General features: G+C 43.1%; 1 protein-coding gene across 1 annotated transcript in view; it reads right to left on the bottom strand.

The window, feature by feature from the left end:
• LOC126483907 (adenylate kinase isoenzyme 5) overlaps window positions 1-20309 on the bottom strand; it is a 454419-nt gene that overhangs the window by 368632 nt on the left and 65478 nt on the right. Inside the window, exon 2 of the mRNA XM_050107178.1 lies at window positions 18346-18522. Coding sequence (XP_049963135.1) covers window positions 18346-18522 — 177 coding nt within the window. The remainder of the gene's footprint in view (window positions 1-18345; window positions 18523-20309) is intronic.

The following is a 20309-nucleotide window of genomic DNA, read 5'->3' as shown; positions in this document are numbered from 1 at the left end:
TCCACAAAGCCGACTTTTATACACAAAATAGTCCAACATTTTTAATATTTATCTGACAAGGGGAGGCAACGATGTTTGGACCACTGATTTACCTCAAACTTCGTACACTTTCAGCAGTCCATTAGGACAACATAATGTGCAATTAGTGTGGCTACTACTTAGGTGATTTCGAGAATATCGCTAGAGAAGTTTTACGTGTCAGTGATGTGACGGTGCGTTGCTACCCTGAACACGATTATGGCGGACACGTGCTTAGCGTTCAGTCTCCGTAATCGGTGGATGACTGGATCGAGTCCTGTCCTTTTTTTTATTTATACTGTTTTCCAAAACTAGTCATATCATTTCTTACATGCTACATTTGAAATGTAATATGATGAAGACATGTGTATTTACATGAACTTTTATTGATGTTGTTTGGTTATTTGCTAATTCGTATTATTACAGCAAATATTATGCGACTTTTATTTCTATACGGAAGTTAAAAACTTTATCAAGCGCCTTCAAACTTGTTCATATTTGATTGACAACCAACGAGAAATTACTTCTCGTGAAGATGATACTGAAATATATCTTGTCGTACATCGTCAATTTTCGGAACCGATATTTACGAAAATATTGCACTACGCATGGTTTGCATCCCAACTATCGGAAGAAAGACAAATTTTTCAAAATGTCAACGAGCTTTGTTTCTCCTTAAACACTCTGGAGATTACTTGTGCATGCGGGAAAATTGCATTCATTCGATGCAGTAGATACCACTTTAATTTACGTTTTCCGCATCTATATGAAAAATATCATCTTGTAACCAGTAATGTCGAAAGCATATCCGACATTTATCGTACATTACCCTCATATTCTGGCATATTGTAACTCCCTGTTTTATTCAGTAAATTTATTGACATCCATATTCATCGATATTTGACTTGGGATTTCTAAGACTGTCCCTCGTCCTTGAAACCTTTGTCGCCGGCCGAAGTGGCCGTGCGGTTAAAGGCGCTGCAGTCTGGAACCGCAAGACCCCTACGGTCGCAGGTTCGAATCCTGCCTCGGGCATGGATGTTTGTGATGTCCTTAGGTTAGTTAGGTTTAACTAGTTCTAAGTTCTAGGGGACTAATGACCTCAGCAGTTGAGTCCCATAGTGCTCAGAGCCATTAAAACCTTTGTCCGCAGATCGAAGCGTCCAGGTACAAAGCAGTTCTAGGTACCTTACCCGATTGGAGCTATAAGGGATTTTGTAAACTACGACAGGCATACCTTTTCAGTAAAACTTCATGCGTTTGATCGTTTACTTGTCGATAGCTAAAATTTAATATTTTCTGTGATATTAAAAATTATCAAACAATCAAATAACATCGGAAGTTCAATAAAAGTTCATGTAAATACATCTGTCTTTTCACTATTTTACTTTTCAAATGTAGTACGTGTGAAATAATATGACCAGTGTCGGAAAAAACATAAATAAAGAAAGCATGAGCCCGGCTCGATCCACCGATTACGCGAGCTCGCACGCTAACCACATGACCCCTGTCATCTCATGCTCAGGGTCGCAACGCACCTGTACATCATTGACGCCTAAAACTTCTCTAGCGATAGTCTCGAAATCGCCTAAGTAGTACGCCCACCTGCTTGCACGTTATGTTGTCTTAATGGGCAGCTAAAACTGTACAGAGCTTGAAGTAAATCCGTGATCCGAATGTCATAGCCTCCTCTTGTGAATAGATGCTATCCTAGTTACAGTGAATAGTGTTCATAGCACTCGTATTTACTCATACAATAAAACTGTAAAATTAATACATCGGTAAATTAAAGATATTCCAAAGAGGAGTTGAGTGAATTCTGTATTTTCAGTAGACAAGATAAGTTAAATGTTTTCAGTCGCAGGCCGGCCGGTGTGGCCGAGCGGTTAAAGGCGCTACAGTCTGGAACCGCGCGACCGCTACGGTCGCCGGTTCGAATCCTGCCTCGGGCATGGATGGGTGTGATGTCCTTAGGTTAGTTAGGTTTAAGTAGTTCTAAGTTCTAGGGGACTGGTGATCTCAGAAGTTAAGTCCTATAGTGCTCAGAGCCATTTGAACCATTTCTTTTTTTTTCAGTCGCAAACTGTCTCTTTGCCTGCACTTTATTCTTGCATGTATTGTACAACAACTGCTGAACAGCTTTTAATCAAGTTATTAATTATGAACTCATTTGAGATTCAGTAATTTACAGATTTTTTCATTATTATCAATAACTGGGAAGCGCGCCCGGCTAGCCGCGCGGTCTAACGCGCAGCTGCCCGAGCGGGAAGGTGTCCCTGGCACGAATCCGCCCTGTGGATTAGTGTCGAGGTCCGGTGTGCCGGCCAGCCTGTGGATGGTTTTTAAGGCGGTTTTCCATCTACCTCGGCGAATGCAGGCTGGTTTCCCTTATTCCGCCCCAGTTACACTGTGTCGGCGATTGCTGCTCAAACACTGTCTCCACCTAAGCGTACACCATAATTACTCTACCATGCAAACATTTGGGGCTACACTCGTCTGGTAAGAGATGTTCCCGGGTTGGGGGGGGGGGTCGTTTGCTGGGAACCGAACCGCATAATAACCATGGGTTCTGTGTGAGGCGGCGGAGGGATGGGTGGACTGCTGTGGCCTGTTGTGGGGGTTATGAACCACTGTGGACTAGGACGAGACGAAGCCTCTCCGTCGTTTCTAGGTACCCGAATTAAATGCACAATACAATTCAATAACTGGGAAAGGGAGTTATGATAATTTGTAGTTTCAGCTGATGACGTAAATTGTTAGCTTAATTTCCGTGCAGTGCGCGGTTAGACTGCGTCAATCGCAGAAGCAAATGCGACAAACAATTACACTTATTGTTTAGAATTTGTTAGTCTAAAGTCTACACTTTTAAAAAAATCAGTGATTAATAATATTTTCAAGGATGGTTGCAAAGTTTATCACACTCATATAAGCTTGAGAAAACTGCAGTATCATTTGCGTTGTTGGTGGTTAGATTCAATACTTCAGTAAAACACTTTCTTTCATAAATTTCACCTTCTTATGTAATGAAATGCATTATCGTACTTTGGAGCCCTAGAGACATTTTCACCTTCTGTCACCTCTTCACCTAAATTTCCTCTGTTTCATTTTATTCTCTACGCTGAATTACATGTAAATTCCCATCATGAGTTATATATGCCGTACCATCACTTGTTTCCTGAGCAATCTTCAGTGTATTTCTACATCTCTTACAGTGGCGAAGATCTGTCTCCATTGTTTTCATTCAGCTACTACTAGTTTTCGTTCCTGAATATTTTATCACAGAGTCCAGGTTATCTGCTGATCAGTATATGCTCGAGACTAAACACGCACCATTAGTCGCTGTCATGGTTTAATTTCGGTTTTAAACTGTGATATTAAAGAAAGACGGTATTATCTTTCAATTTTCATTCCTCGTAGTAGATAATTTTGAAATTGTCTGCAAACCTTTTTTGAATAATATTCTTATGTTCCTAAGGAATAACCGATATCCACGAAACATTAGGCACATTCGATAATTTGTGGACCTTTAGGTGCTCTGGCATCATTTATGACATCTAACATAGTGATATTGATACAGTCTGGTTGATACTGGCTCAAACAGACAATTCATCCGCCGTTAACATACAATGCCAATATGGGATTCGGCGCCCTTGCCTTACATATTTTTGCACAGCACTCGCCGTATTGTGTTTACAGCCGTCTAGCATACCTTGCGGTAACCCCTCCCATTGTGTATTAAACCGGGGACCTAGGAACGACGGAGAGGCTTCGTCCCGCCGTAACTCTCAGTTGTTCACAACCGCACAGAGGTCACAGCAGTCCACTCACCCCACCGCCGCCCCACACCGAACCCAGGGTTATTGTGCGGTTCGGCCCCCAGTGGACCCCGCCGGGAACATCTCATACCAGACAAGTGTAACCCCAAATGTTTGTGTAGTGGAGTAATTAAAGTGTACGCGTAGGTGGAGACAATTTTTGCGCAGCAATCGCCGACATAGACCTCTCCTATTAGTGGACAAGCACCCTGTGAAGATCACCAAGGCGAACGGAAGCGGTATCAAGACTGTGGTTCTTCATTCTGAAGCGTTAAATGCATTTTCTGTTGGATTTAATTCCTGAAAGGAGGCATGTAATCGTCGCGTTAAGAACTCGCCCGCCAGTCCTGTACAGGCTGCCGTTATAGTCCATTAAATGGGACATAGGTCCAAATTAACAACGAAAAAGACGCACACTCCTCCTCATAGACCGCAGTCATCACACCAGTCTTAAGAAAGACGTACTGTACAGTGGCTTACATAATCCTGACGTGCTGCCGTCCCATAAGGAAACACAGTTGTCACTGTTTCGGTCCCGCTAAGTCTCTACGTAGTTAAGGTGTTTTGGCAATTGGATAACTTCGAGCACTGAAGACAAGTCTTGGGTGCCGAGTTGCAACTACGGATGACCTTACCCATACTGTCGTCTTTTCCCTCCCTCCTGCATTTTTCTACAGAAGCGTGAAATAAAGGTAGAAGCGACGTTCAGCTCCCTTCCAGATAATCGCTAATCTGCCAGTGGTCAGTCAGAAGAAGAAGAACAAGGCGAAGAAGAAAAAAGAAGGGAATGTATTGAAGGCCACTTCAATGGATAGCGAAAGGAGATTCAGAAGGAATTTAGTTGGCACACTTAAAGTATCATGAGCAGACAACGAGACGGTGTGGCTAGGATAATGCACCAGCGATTGTAATGAACTACTCTAACGGCAGGAGAGAAAGCGGTTTTTTTTAACGTAGTTTGGGAACATTTTTAAAATATGTGCAGTTATTTACTTACTGTTGGTCATTAAGGCCCCTGTACACGATCAAACAAGTTGTCAAACTTCACTGGTGCATAAAATAGTTTCGCAGCTGAGGGTACGGTCAACCATCAGCTGTATAAAGGAAGGTCGGCAATGAAAATTCGTACCGGACCGGGACTCGAGCCCAGAACCCCGCTTAACTGCTTTGGCTATCCATGCACGACTCACGGCCAGACCCAAAATTCCAAACGTCGTCGTTCGTGCGCAACGACCTGCACTCGTACACAATATGTTATTCCTGTACAGGTGGAGAGACAGTTTAGATGAATGTCGTGGCCTGGCGTCGTCGGGTAAATACGATGTTGCGGTGCCTGTGTTGTTAAGAAGTACGATGCAGTGCATGTCCGAAGGAACATTGCATCGTACTTCTTAACAACACAGGCACCGCAACATCGTAAACTGAACTACGTTTTCCAAAAATTTAACCGTGTGTGGCACTGCTTGACGTATTTGTCAAATATATGCCCTTTTTGAAGTGTTTGAGAGAAATCTGACAAGACAGCAAGCGAGATTTATACCAAATAAATGAGCAAACAACGGAAATGATCCTCCTTGGTACACAAAACGGGTTACAACACTGTTGCACAAGCAACAAGCGCTAAACATGCCAAATTTAAACAGACGCAAAATCCCCAAGATTGGCGATCTTTTGCAGAAACTCGAAATTTAGCGCAGACTTCAATGCGAGATGCTTATAACAGTTTCCGCAACGAAACTTTGCCTCGTAACCTGGCAGAAAATCCAAAGAGATTCTGATCGCATGTGAAGTATGTTAGCGGCAAGAAACAAACAATGCGATAGTAATGGAGATACTATCGAAGACAGTGCTGCCAAAGTAGAGTTACTAAACGCATCCTTCCGAAATGCCTTCACAACAGAAGACGAAGTAAATATTCCAGAATTCGAATCGAGAACAGCTGCCAACATGAGTAACGTAGAAGTAAATATCCTCGGATTAGGGAAGCAACTCAAATCACTTAATAAAAGCAAGTCTTCTCGTCCAGACTGTATACCAGTTAGGTTACTTTCGGAGTATGCTGATGCATTATTCCATACTTAACAATCATATACAACCGTTCGCTCGACGAAAGATCCGTAACAAAAGACTGGAAAGTTGCACAGGTCACATCAATATTCAAGAAAGGTAGTAGGAGTAATCCACTAAATTACAGGTCCATACGTTAACGTCGATATGCAGCAGAATTTTGGAACATATATTGTGTTCGAACATTATGAATTAGCTCGAAGAAAACTGTCTATTGACAGACAGTCAACATAAACATCGTTCCTGTGAAACACAACTAGCTCTTTATTCACGTGAAGTGTTGACAAGGGATTTCAGATCGATTCCGTATTTTTGGATTTACGGAATGCTTTTGACACTGTACCACACAAGCGGCTTGTAGTGAAATTGCGTGCTTATGGAATATCGTCTGAGTTATGTGACTGGATTTGTGATTTCCTGTCAGAGAGGTCACAGTTCGTAGTAATTGACGGAAAGTCATCGAGTAAACCAGAAGTGATTTACTTTCTCCTCCGAATGCGAAAATATTTTGTTGACACCAACCTACATACGGAGAAACGTTCACCACGATAAAATAAGGGAAATCAGAGCTCGTACGGAAAGATATAGGTGTTCGTTCTTTCCGCGCGATATACGAGATTGGAATAATACAGAATTGTGAACCCTCTGCCAGGCATTTAAATGTGATTTGCAGAATATCCGTGTAGATGTAGATGTAGATGTAGATAGATGTTGTCTGTATTGATGTTTCATCGGACATGTTATGTAGAACAGAATTTTACTAAATTTTTCCATTGTACCTGGAGTTTCCACAACTATGGAAGCTACGATATAGGATAAAAACAAAACAGGAAATTACCAAAATGGCAGCGGTGTCGTCCTTCCCAACCGTATATCACGCAGCAAGAATTTAAGAAGGAAATTAATATTTCACGCACAACATACAAGTGGGAAGTGCAATAAAACAGAAAAAAAATCCAAGCTCTCCGGTTCTTCCACAAAAAAATGGTTCAAATGGCTCTGAGCACTAAGGGACCCAACTGCTGAGGTCATTAGTTACCTAGAACGTAGAACTAGTTAAACCTAACTAACCTAAGGACATCACAAACATCCATGCCCGAGGCAGGATTCGAACCTGCGACCATAGCGGTCTTGCGGTTCCAGACTGCAGCGCCTTTAACCGCACGGCCACTTCGGCCGGCGGTTCTTCCACAGCCGATGTAGGTTATATGTTCCCGCACTGTGATATTTTAGTAATCTGCCGTAAGACAATAAAAAAGAGAAGAATATGTTTTCGTGTGCTTGTCTTCTATTACAATGAGAGGGCGAAATAACTCCAAACAAGTTATCGAAAGTTTCACTGCTCATTCGGAGAAAGTTGATGTAGTCATCAGGTTCCAAGTGTGACATTTACTTTAACAGATTTTTAGGTGTCCATTTCTCTCTCATTTTAAATCATTTCCTGGACCATCATCTGGTTTCCTTCTTCTGCTTCTTTGAACACGGTGCCAGAGTAAACGATAGAAATACTTTATCTGCGTTTGTAGCCATTCACACTGGTGTCGAAATGCAGCATACACGAACGGCATTTGCTGCAAAAGTCAGGCTAAATTGACAAACTAGTTGGATCGTGCACGGGTTTGTGTGACATATCCGTGGTTGCATAAGGGTTAATTTCACAAATAAGCTTGATCGTGAATGGGGATTTTTACACTGTCACCCCGTTATTACTTCGAGTGCTGGCGAATACATTTCAGTGGGTATCTAACAACGATTTTATTGATATATTTAGGCAATATCATAACGTTTCGATCAGCTAATAAGAAAACTTCTAACACTTTGTTTTCTCTTTTCTCGGTAACGTCATCCATATTCACTACCAGAAAAACGGCTTTCTGAACTGACAAGTTTATACGCTATGTAAGAGACGCCTAAAGGCCAATAGGTTAGATCATTCTTCCAAGAGCTACTATGAGGGTGAATTACCACCTCATAAGCACACTATTTAACAGAGTATGATTGTTAAAGAATAGCGAAATGAAAAAGAAATTAATGATCTAACTTCTTTGCTTTGTAAGGCGAAAGACATCGTCGTAGCCGGCCGGAGTGGCCGAGCGGTTAAAGGCGCTACAGTCTGGAACCGCACGACCGCTACGGTCGCAGGTTCGAATCCTGCCTCGGGCATGGATGTGAGTGATGTCCTTAGGTTAGTTAGGTTTAAGTAGTTCTAAGTTCTAGGGGACTTATGACCACAGCAGTTGAGTCCCATAGTGCTCAGAGCCATTTGAACCATTTGAACATCGTCGTAAGTGACAACAAGAAGTATTTCATATGTAGAGAAAGAAGCTTAATTTCACGTTATTTGCTTTTGTTTTCTTCCCAAGGCCGGTTCTGAAAACGTACATCGATTTTTTACTCTTAGTCATTTTTTGAGAAGCAAGCAGTAGTCATTAATTTTTAAAGTTTTTGTACTGGGAAGAATACATTCGAATAGGGGTTGTGTGCGATCTTTTGCAATCCTCTTTAAATGTAAATATGTTTCATGAACAGAGCTTTGATTTAAATGATTTTAGAGGCACAACCCTAGGGATATTCCATCCCATTTTGAAATACATTTTATTAATGTTCAGAATCAGGATAAACACATTATTTAACAAACACTAACAATTAATCCTTTTAAAGTCGTTTTATTATTTCGTACCGATTTTTTTCATGATATTTAACCTTGGCACGAGTAACCGCCAGTTTAAGAGTTTGGCAAGTTCTGTTATTCCCAGTTGTAACAAGTAATCAAGAAGAAGTTTCAACAATTGTTTAGAGAAAAGTTTCACTACATGAAACAGATTTATTTTCCCTATATTCATATTTAGGTTGAAGCTCTCGTGTCCATGAGCGCTTACAAATACATTGGCTCGTGAATTGGATCCGCCTTTAGCAAATACAAAAGTACGAAAACAGAGAAGTTTTTTTATACAGTATATACCCTGTTACCGCACATTGCGATTTTTGTGGTTTTCCATGCCTTGCATTGCAGTAGTTATTCTTTCACAGTTTTTCATCTGTAGTCACAGAGAATTCACTGTAGAAAATTAACTGCATCGGAAATTCATAAGTGTAAATGTTACGGTTAAACTTATTTCGTTCTTTATGAAGATGGTGTGTGTGTGGAGGGGGGGGGGGGGGGGGGAAGGCGTGTGTGTGTTTATGGGTTAGTGTTGTCTGACAGTTATTTGAGGGAGAGAGCTGTGTATTCGTTTATTACCTCTTTTCCTTGAACTGTGGATTTATTTGGCAGTCTTCATAGTTATTAGTTTTTGTGGAGGAGTTGCTGATGCGCTTGAGAATTTTTAAATCTGTGTTGATGTCTGTTAGCGTGGTTTCACAACCACAAGGTGTTCTGCGAATGTAGAGCGACAATTGTTACTTTTTTGTGCTCTTCCTTGTTTCGTGTATCTAATAATGAAATTTCTGGTTATCTGTTCAGTATAATATGCTCTGCAGTCATGACATGTCACTTAGTGAATACCGTATGTGTTTTGCTTGTCTGTATCGGTATTGGTTGTCCTTAGCTTTCTCTGTATTGAGCTGTCTGTTATATAGGATAGTTTTAGTCCTTTTTTATGTTGCCTATCTTGCGGGCTGCGTTGTTGTTGTAAGTCGTCGTGTGACTAGGGCCTCCCATCGGGTAGACTGTTCGCCTGGTGCAAGTCTTTCGATTTGACGCCACTTCGGCGACTTGCGCGTCTATGGGGATGAAATGGTGATGATTAGGACAACACAACACCCAGTCCCCGACCCAGTCTCCGACCCAGCCGGGAATCGAATCCGGGCCCTTAGGATTGACATTCTGTCACGCTGACAACTCAGCTACCGGGGGTCGGACGTTGTTGTAAGTAAGAGTGTACAATTTGATTGCCGCTGTGCACGTTTCGTGTTCAAGTGTGCTTGTGTGTGTGTGTGTTGCATGTGTTTATCTTCTGTGCCTTTGTGTTTGTCTGTTGATGATGGTCTGTTTGCCTGATAGGTGTCGTTTTATTTTTTTCGTTCAGTTTGTGTCATATCCCATCTCCACAGCCTCTTGTTTGATTTTCAGTAGCTCATTTTTGTAGTACTCAATAGGTGGAGTTTGATTCAGTTTATGCAGCATGTACTGGAAACCGCTTGTTTGTGAGCTTTCAGTTGGTCGAGTTTTTGTATAGGGTTGCGTTCCTGAATAAGGACAATCGCTGTTGGTGGTTGTGTGTGTATTGTGAAGTCATGGAAGTTTAACTGTTCCATTTTCTTTTTCTACGGTTAATTTTATTTATGGATGAACGGTCTTCATGTCATTGTGGACGTTTTCGAGGCAACTGGGTGTTTCATCCAGAACGCCATATGATGTCATCTACACAGCGATGTCAGCAAACTGCTTAATATTAAAGTAAAGTAAGGTAAACTCGTATGACATGAATGACTGGGAGACCCTGAATGGCATGTCCAACCAACTGAATTACAAAGGTGTTTTCTATTGTTCACACACAAAGGCACCTTTTCTCACAAAAGGTGAGCATTTTGTGTTGTATAAGTGTAACTTAAGTGTAGGTGACTGTAATGAGTGTGAATGTAGTGCGGTGTCATGCATGTGCTGGATGATAATGAGAGAAAGCAGAGGGTGAAAACCCAGTGCTGGCACAAAGAGGCCCACCAAGTTTAATGTGCCCGTCTGATGGTCAGATGCCCATCAACAGTGTCACATGCCCTCACATTATGAGTTACTGTGGAGGGTTTTTAATTTAATGCAGGACATTGGTGCCAAGGTTGGTGATCACGCGAATGACCCCACCACATCCCCTGCCCTCTCTGCTGTAAAGGTAAAGCGAAAATTGCGAGCACCACGCACCATACCTGGGCGATCTCCCATCCATGTACTGGCCATGCCCCGATGGTGTTTAACTTCGAAATCTGGCAGGAACTGGAGTCAGCACTGTCACATGGCCCTTGGCACACAAACTTGTGTTGTCTGGGTTTGCTATGGTTGCAAGTATTTTGTGCTCATTGTGGTTAAGGAACATGTTGACAAGAAATCCACTGGCTAGTAAACCCATCACACTCAGAAAAACAGCAATGAAATCATAGTAAAATCCGAACACCAACTTGACCATGACAAACACTGTCCATTAAAAAAATAAAATTCACCAAGGAAGGAGAAAATGCTAAAAAGTTAAACTTTCTTGAGCTCACAATAAACACACAAAACAACCACCAACATCAATTCTCCATATTCAGGAAAATCACCACCATCAGCATAGCCACACACATAAACTCAAACCACCTGATAACACACAAACGAACTGGTTTCCAAGACATGCTGCATAGACAATAAAACTCCACGTAATGAAGACAACTACAAAAATGAACTACGGATAATCGAAAAAATATTCATGGAGAATGGACACAACACATTCATTACACACAAACTGAGTCACAAAAATGAAACAAGAATTAAAGCCACACTTAACGAACAGGTCATCGCCGATAGACAAACACAGACGTGTAGAACATGAACAAACAAACACACACGTGCACACATGAACAAGAAGCATCCATAGCAATAAGCAAGTGGTACACCATCAATAAAACAACAAAGCAACCCACAGGATAGCCAACATACTCAAAAAACAAGCACAAATATCACCCACGGAACAGATAGCTCAATAAAGAGTAAGCTAAGAACATTCAACACCAACGCAGACAAACACAACACATCTGGTATTTACTACCTGACGTATCTTAACTGCAGTACGTTTTATATTGAGCAGACAAGCCGAGATTTCAATGCTAGGTACACAGAACACAGATGATCCCTAAAAAGTGACAGTTGTCATTCTATAATCGCAGAACACCTTATTCATATGAAACACAGACAAACAGACGTCAACAAAAATGGTTCAAATGGCTCTGAGCACTATGGGACTTAACATCTATGGTCATCAGTCCCCTAGAACTTAGAACTACTTAAACCTAACTAACCTAAGGACATCACACAACACCCAGCCATCACGAGGCAGAGAAAATCCCTGACCCCGCGGGGAACCGAACCCGGGAACCCGGGCGTGGGAAGCGAGAACGCTACCGCACGACCACGAGATGTGGGCAGACGTCAACACAGTCTTAAAAATTCTCAAGCGTAGCAACAGCTTCCCCCACAGAAACTAATAACTAAGGAACATTCCAAGATAAAAATGGCCACAGTTCAAGGAAAAAAGTAATAAACGAATACACAGCTCGCAGCAATGGAATGCTGTTCTCTTTCCTCAAAGAACTGTCAGATAAATACACAATGTCGGATAGGCCTATCAGAAGATGAAAATCTCCGGCTCAGAAGCCGTTCAACTCTTCTATTGTCCGCCATCTTGTTCACGTAGTTTTGTAAACAGCGACAGTGAAACTTTAAAAAATTCTGGTTTTTTACGCTGACAGTTATTGGAAAATAAGAAAAAGGGAAAATATTGTATGCACAAACTAAAAACACGCACAGTTTTCCACACAAGACAAAATAATGTTAAGTATAACATCCCCTTTGAATACGGGCCGTAGGCCGCCTATGTCAGGTGCCAGTCCGACGTGTCCGTCATGCGGGGTTGCCTACCCGTCGCCCACAAGTGTCTCTCTTCCGGCGATTGTGTATTCATACAAGACGGGCACCACATGTCACGACAGCGTATGTTTATACGCAGTTTGTTGGAGGCTCCACCACGAGCACCAGCTTAGATTTCACGCAGCGCGTGCAACAGAAAAACGGCAGCGCTGCTGTCGATGAACAAAAACCGTCCACACATCATGTGGACGCAAACGTACTTCCACCTAAATGAGATTTTCACTCTGCAGTGGAGTGTGCGCTGATATGAAACTTCCTGGCAGATTAAAACTGTGTGCCGGACCGAGACTCGAACTCGGGACCTTTGCCTTTCGCGGGCAAATGCTCTACCAACTGAGCTGCCCAAGCACGACTCACGCCCCGTCCTCACAGCTTTACTTCTGCCAGTACTTCGTCTCCTACCTTCCAACATCCCCCAGGCTGTGGCTAAGCCATGTCTCCGCAATATCCTTTCTTTCAGGAGTGCTAGTGCTGCAAGGAGAGCTTTTGTAAAGTTTGGAAGGTAGGAGACGAGGTACTGGCCTGTGAGGACGGAGCGTGAGTCGTGCTTGGGTAGCTCAATTGGTAGAGCACTTGCCCGCGAAAGGCAAAGGTCCCGAGTTCGAGTCTCGGTCAGGCACACAGTTTTAATCTGCCAGGAAGTTTCGTACTTCCACCTGTTAGCCACATAAGACTAGTCACAGCCTCCAGCAGGCAGTTCCATTGCCATTTCAGTTTGGGTTCATTTGCTCTCGCAGTTCAGTGCCACGGGCCAGCTACCCTCGTAGTCCACCAAAGGGAAATCCCAAGGCGAGCCAGGACGCTCCGCTCTGCTTCGAGCTGTTGTCCTGCCTATGCTACTCCACCAGCGCGATGCCTCACAGACGCCGCCCTACAGCCATGCAGCCATGCAGAATGACGCTTTCCGCAGACCTGGTACCACGCCAGTAAACTGTGTGTTTGTTATTTCAAGTGATCACGAACGTTCTTTAAGTTGTTTTTGGGACAAATGCCATTGCGAATTTGTGCAGTTAATGAAGTGTTTTGTATTACAACTTCAGAATCACCTTTTAACACAGCAATCAGCCCCATATAAGGTGCAGGATGGAAAAACCCCGCCATAAATTTCTGACACAAATAATTTTCTACATTAAGTTCTCTCTGGTTGCAGATGACTAACTGTGAAATAATAATGTAACGTGAAACACAGAAACCACAGTATAACAAGATACATATAAAAATCTTGTCTGCTTTTTATTTGTGAATAATTTCTTAAAAGCTCAAAGTACAGATAGTGAAGGGCATTTTACTTGTTGTTTGATATAAAGAAAAGCACTGATGGTGCTGTATCTTCAGCGAAACATGTTTGGATAAAAGAAGACAAAATTGTGTTTTCTCAAGTGGGTACCATCCAAAAACAAATTCATTTGCTCTATTTTGCGAACGGTGTTGTAGGGCATGTAATTTATTACATGATTAGACTTCGAAAATTTTAAGTACATCACTCAACTGTTATCAAACCTTCTGAGGCTAAATATAAAAGTAATTAATTTTTTATAGGTAAGTGGTTAATATCCTTCCTATTCATTTATTCATTCATTTTTCACATTATGAGTTGCTTACAAGATATTTTTATAAATCTGGACTACTGTAAACAGTTGCATTCCGAAATGAAATTAGTACTATGCCACTGCTCCAAGTGCAGATCAGTGTGGCAATTACAGAGCTAATTCACAATGTTCATTGCACCAAGAGGTTCTGATATACAACAAACCGACGACTACTTTGTGGAAGTAAGTGTTCCACGCTTTGCTTCCAACATAGCACATTTCAGTAACACATGAAGCATTCTTGGCATTGACCAGACAATTACGCTGAATTGTACTTTGGGAAACAAGGTATTTAAAAGGAAATTAGTAATTGGTTTTACAGTTCCATTGCCATATGACAAGTGAAAGCCTAATCAATTTATCTTTTTATTTTTTTATACGTTATCTAGATTCTATGCCTTGCACCAGAATCAGGCAAATGCAATATTATTGGATATTTTTCTTTCTATCTGTATCTACTACGTCTGCGCCCTTCAATTTCATTGAAAATATTTCTAGGAACGGAACAGGAGTACAGTGCGAGTAACGGCACCTGTCGCCACACCGCAGTGTGAACTAATGATGAACGTGACTCAAAATAACAGTGCGTTTCGGAGTGAAAACAAGTTATCTGCGGCAAGTGAGTTAATCGGTGTATGAGCTACGAAGTGTTGTGTTTTGTTTGCAGCTAAGTAATATGACATTTTATTGTGTTTTTAGATACTACTAATATTAAAATACGAAGATACACAACTAATATTATTTTCTGTGCTGTAGGCTGCAACAATATCTAGGCCAAGAAATAACAATGAGAATGCTACACAATGGTACGTTCGGATTGCGTCTGACAAAGAAATTTCAGTCGGTACAGGGAAAAACAGACAGTATAAAAACTTAATTTTTATGGGTTTTTTCTTTAACAGTCAAACTTGGACCAGTCAGAACATAAATTGGATGATAATAACATGAAGGAAACCGCATGAAAAAGTCAAACTTCTCGCAATGACAATCACAAAAGCGAGTGAGGGATATTCGGTTCCAAAAAAAATACATTAAACGGCAGACAAAAGCTTTACGGGAAATACAGAAAGGTGGGCGTGAAACCGGTTTTAGAAAGCAACAAGTTTATTGCCGAGGACATTCAGGAAACAATACTGTACGATAATGTTTGAAGTTTGGCCTTTCAGTAAGACGAGTTCTTGAATCAAGCGAACAAACTTGCAGAGCTACTGAAAACCAAGCATCGGTTGAATAACACAAAAACGAAAGCGGGTAAATTTACTACGATTTTATGTAAAGACGTGAGGACGCACGTCTGAGGGCAGCTGAATTCGCGAATTTGCAGCGAACAACAGGTACCAGCAATGAACAAGTAAGCAAACCACACTCAAGCTCATAAATTAAGGATAATGCTGATACTTGGTGAAACAACGCTCTGGTGGGCTGTTTGCGGGTTTAAATCAGCTCGGTGTATGACCATGTGGTGCATCTGACCTGCGGTCGTCGCACGGTGGCGCTGGCAGCAGCCAACATACGTAGAGGTGTGTTGGTGCATGTCAGATTACGGTGCAGCGAGTAAGTGTGCGGACGTTTTCAGACGTGCTAATGGTGACTGTGTGTTGAAAATGGCTCAAAGAACCCATATTGATGACGTTATGAGGGGAAGAATGCTAGGGCGACTGGAGGCTGGTCAAACACAGCAGGTCGTAGCACGGGCCCTCCATGTGCCTCAAAGTGTGATCTTAAAATTATGCAGCGATTCCAGCAGACAGGAAACGTGTCTAGGCGCTACAGTACGGGACGTCCACAGCGTACAACACCGCAAGATGACCGGTATCTCACCTTCAGTGCCCGTAGACGGCCACGGAGTACCACAGGTAGCCTTGCTCGGGACCTTACCGCAGTCACTGGAACAGTTTTCTCCAGACACACACTCTACAGACGACTGAACAGACATGGTTTATTCGCCCATAGACCTGGAGGGTGCATTCCACTGACCCCTGGTCACAGGAGAGCCCGTAAAGCCTGGTTCAAGAACACAATACATGGTCATTGGAACAGTGGTCCAGGTTATGTTCACCGATGAGTCCAGGTACAATCTGAACAGTGATTCTCACCTGGTTTTCATGTGGCATGAACCAGGAACCAGATACCAACTCCTTAATGTCCTTGAAAGGGACCTGTATGGAGGTCGTAGTTTGATGGTGTGGGGTCGGATTATGATTGGTGCACGTACACCCCTGCATGACAGAGTAACTGTAACAGGTCAGGTGTATCGGGACATCATTTTGCACCAGTACGTCCGCCTTTTCAGGGGAGCAGTGAGTCCCACTTTTCTTCTGATGGATGATAATGCACGGTCCCACCGAGCTGCCATCGTGGAGGAGTACCTTGAAACAGAAGATATCAGGTGAATGGAGTAGCCTGCCTATTCCCCAGACCTAAACCACATCGAGCACGTCTGGGATGCTCTCGGTCGACGTATCGCTGCACGTCTTCAAACCCTTAGGACACTTCAGGAGCTCTGACAGGCACTGGTGCAAGAATGGGAGGCTATACCCCAGCAGCTGCTCGATCACCTGATCCAGAGTATGCCAACCCGTGTAAGTTGGCTGTTTAGGTTTTTATGTTGGTAATGCGACGTAGCGCTCTGTATGAAAATCACTGACTGTGCTGTGTGCAGTCTGTAGCTGGTTAGCATTGTTAGAATATTCGCTATTGTAGTGTTGGGCAGTTGGATGGGAACATCGCGTAGCGCTGCGCAGTTGGAGGTGAGCCGCCAGCAGTGGTGGATGTGGGGAGAGAAATGACGGAATTTTGAGAGCGGATGATCTGGACGTGTGTCCATCAGAAAGAGTAAATTTATAAGACTGGATGTCATGAACTGATATATATATATATTGTGACTTTTGAACGTTATTAAGGTAAATACATTGTTTGTTCTCTATCAAAATCTTTGATTTGCTGACTATGACTATCAGTAGCTGTTGTGTCTACACAAGACAGCCTAGACACAATGAGAGGAAGCCGAAAGGCACGCGCTTAAACTCACGCAGGCTGGCGTGAGGTCTGAAACAGGATACGTAATGAATGCTATAAAGAAAAGTACGCAGCTTCTGGAATACTTAACTTTAATCCACATTTGTAGAACATCGCTCTTGATGATACATTAATAGAATCTCAATATCAATTGAATACGGCGCCTTGCTAGGTCGTAGCAAATGTAGCTGCAGGCTATGCTAACTATCGTCTCGGCAAATGAGAGCGTATTTGTCAGTGAACCATGGCTATGAACGTCGGCTGTACAACTGGGGCGAGTGCTAGTAAGTCTCTCTAGACCTGCCGTGTGGTGGCGCTCGGTCTGCTATCACTGACAGTGGCGACACGCGGGTCCGACGTATACTAATGGACCGCGGCCGATTTAAAGGCTACCACCTAGCAAGTGTGGTGTCTGGCGGTGACACCACAGTAGCTATTGCCTTCAGTAGTTAGAATCTTTTATTTAGCTGGCAATAGTGGCGCTCGCTGTATTGCAGTAGTTCGATAACGAAGATTTTTGTAAGTGATTCATGAAAGGTATAGGTTATTGTTAGTCAGGGCCATTCTTTTGTAGGGATTATTGAAAGTCAGATTGCGTTGCGCTGAAAATATTGTGTGTCAGTGTAGTGTTGATCAGAATAAGTAAAGAGAGTAATGTCTGAGTACGTTCAGTTTTGCTCAGCTGTTTGAAAATCAAATAAGGTAAGGGGTTTTCCAGCAAAGTAATTCCTTAATTTTTTCTAAGGGGACATTTCACCCGTTGTGCGGCCTGTGTACGTGTGCATGGTGATCATAGCCCATATTGATGTCGGGGTACATGTGCCGGAAGTAGTGGGGTTTTGTAGCACATGTGTTTCGGGACGGTTTTCTCAACTTATCAGCAATACCGTGGACTTACAGATCTGTGTCGTGTGTGTTCCCTATGTGCCTACGCCGTTAGCGCCAGTTTTGTGTAGTGCCACGTTGTGTGGCACCACATTCTGCAATTATCCTTAATTTATGAGCATGAGTGTACATACCAGCCGACGGTGTGAACGGCTGTAAGTTGCACTGACATCCAACAATGGTGTTTCACATTATTTGTCAGGTCACGTATTGGAATTTGGAAAAAGCTTACGCGGTCGATACTGCTCGACCTTCCCCTGCTTCACCGAGTACAGTTATTGCGGTGGTAGAGGATAATTTTAAAAGAGGGAGAAGTAGATGAGAGAAGCGGACTCACCGAGGACGAAGATGACGGGCACCTTGGGCACCTCGAACTTGACGTGCGCGCCGTTGTGCAGCGGCGAGGCGCGGCCCTCGGGCTCCGGGGTGCGCGGCGGCCCGTCGTACGTCCAGGCCTCGCGGGGGCCCCGCCCGCTCTCCTCCGCCTGCCGCGCCGCCGAGCTCCGCTGCTGCTCTGCAACACGCCCGGGGCGCCGACGCTGTAGCCGCGCTCTGCGACTGCCGCTTGTAATATTTCTGGCTTATTAAGCCATCACATTAGGCTCCAGGAAGCTACTCCCAGGGCAGTGGAGATGCAAGAAGCATAGAGATGACGCAATGTGGGTTGGGGTACCGGTGACAGATGTTAGATTCGGTACCATTCCCGTGAGAATCATGCTGCTGCTCTGTGATTGGCTGCTGTGTTAGGCGGTACGACGCCAAAACGTTAAACTTTAGTTGCTATTATTAATTAAACCTGTCATCCAAATTACTTCATTTTTTTAAATAAACATCTCTCAACAGCCAGCTATCAAACAGTCATTTCAAAATCAAAGTATTACTAAAACAAAAGACTGACGATATTACTGCCGATGCACTTCGGTGGCGTTCGGGTCACGCCTTGCTGGCTTGGCGCGCGAGGTGTCTCGGGCAGTCCGGCTCTCCAGTTCTGACCGTTCCAGTAGACAGACATATTGTCTGTTATAGCAGTATTTGTTTCATGCAATATTATTTACTACAGTTCCGTCCGTCGCTAAGTACAGACATGTTGTCTGTAATAGTAGTATTTGATTCACGTAATTTTATTCACCAGTTCTGACGGTTCCAGTAGACAGACATTGTCTGTGGCAGGATATATTTCATGTTATTTTAGCCAGATATAATGACTGTGGAAAGACATGTTCAATACGTTGTGATCAAGAATAGTTTCTCGTGTCTATATCAATGAAAACGCGAGTGGCTTCCCAAATGAGTTATAGTTTATTCGTAGCAGCAGTTCCTTGCAAAGTTAATTTCAGCCTCAAAAAAAGAATCCACGACCTGCGTGCTGTTTTCTGCGCTGTGGACATCATCATCATGAAGACAGCAGGTTAGTGAAGTGTACAACAACTTATGTATTCCTCACAGGGCAGTGGATACAACTAGGAACCTCACGTGTACTGCACGCACAGTACAAATGTCCTCAGTGACACGTCATCTGCAGTAATGCAGAGGAGGTTAAGAAGGATGAAAGTATTAACACTATCTCACTTTTATTCCTTTTCTCTTGCCGTAGGCTGCGGCTCCACTCACCGCGGAGGAAACAAAACAATTTCCGACTTAGGTCACACAGGACGTCCCAGCGGCATGTCGAAACAACCCACAGCTTATTTCAAATGGTGCTTTTCAGACCGACCGTAGACGCAACGAAACGGCAACGTGTGTCAGCTTCAAGGATTCTCTGAACGGAAATTTGGCGTTGCGGGCACGGTAACGTCGTTCAAAAATGTTCATGTATACTACTGGCCATTAAAATTGCTACAACAAGGAGAAATGCAGATGATAAACGGGTATTCATTGGGCAAATATATTACACTATAACTGACATGTGATTACATTTTCACGCAATTTGCGTGCATAGATCCTGAAAAATCAGTACCCACAACAACCACATCTGCCCGTAATAACGGCCTTGATATGCCTGGGCATTGAGTCAAACAGAGCTTGGATGGCGTGTACAGGCACAGCTGCCCATGCATCTTCAACACTATACCACAGTTCATCAAGAGTAGTGACTGGCGTATTGTGACGAGCCAGTTACTCGGCCACCATTGATTAGACGTTTTCAATTGCTGAGAGATCTGGAGAATGTGCTGACCAGGGCAGCAGTCGAACCTTTTCTGTATCCAGACAGGCCCGTACAGGACCTGCAACATGCGCTCGTGCATCATCCTGCTGAAATGTAGGGTTTCGCAGGGATCTAATGAAGCGTAGAGCCACGGT

The sequence above is a fragment of the Schistocerca serialis genome, chromosome 6 (genome assembly GCF_023864345.2).
Source record: "Schistocerca serialis cubense isolate TAMUIC-IGC-003099 chromosome 6, iqSchSeri2.2, whole genome shotgun sequence".
Lineage (NCBI taxonomy): Eukaryota > Metazoa > Arthropoda > Insecta > Orthoptera > Acrididae > Schistocerca > Schistocerca serialis.
Note: the sequence above shows the minus strand (reverse complement) of the source record. Positions and strands in the feature narration are given on the sequence as shown.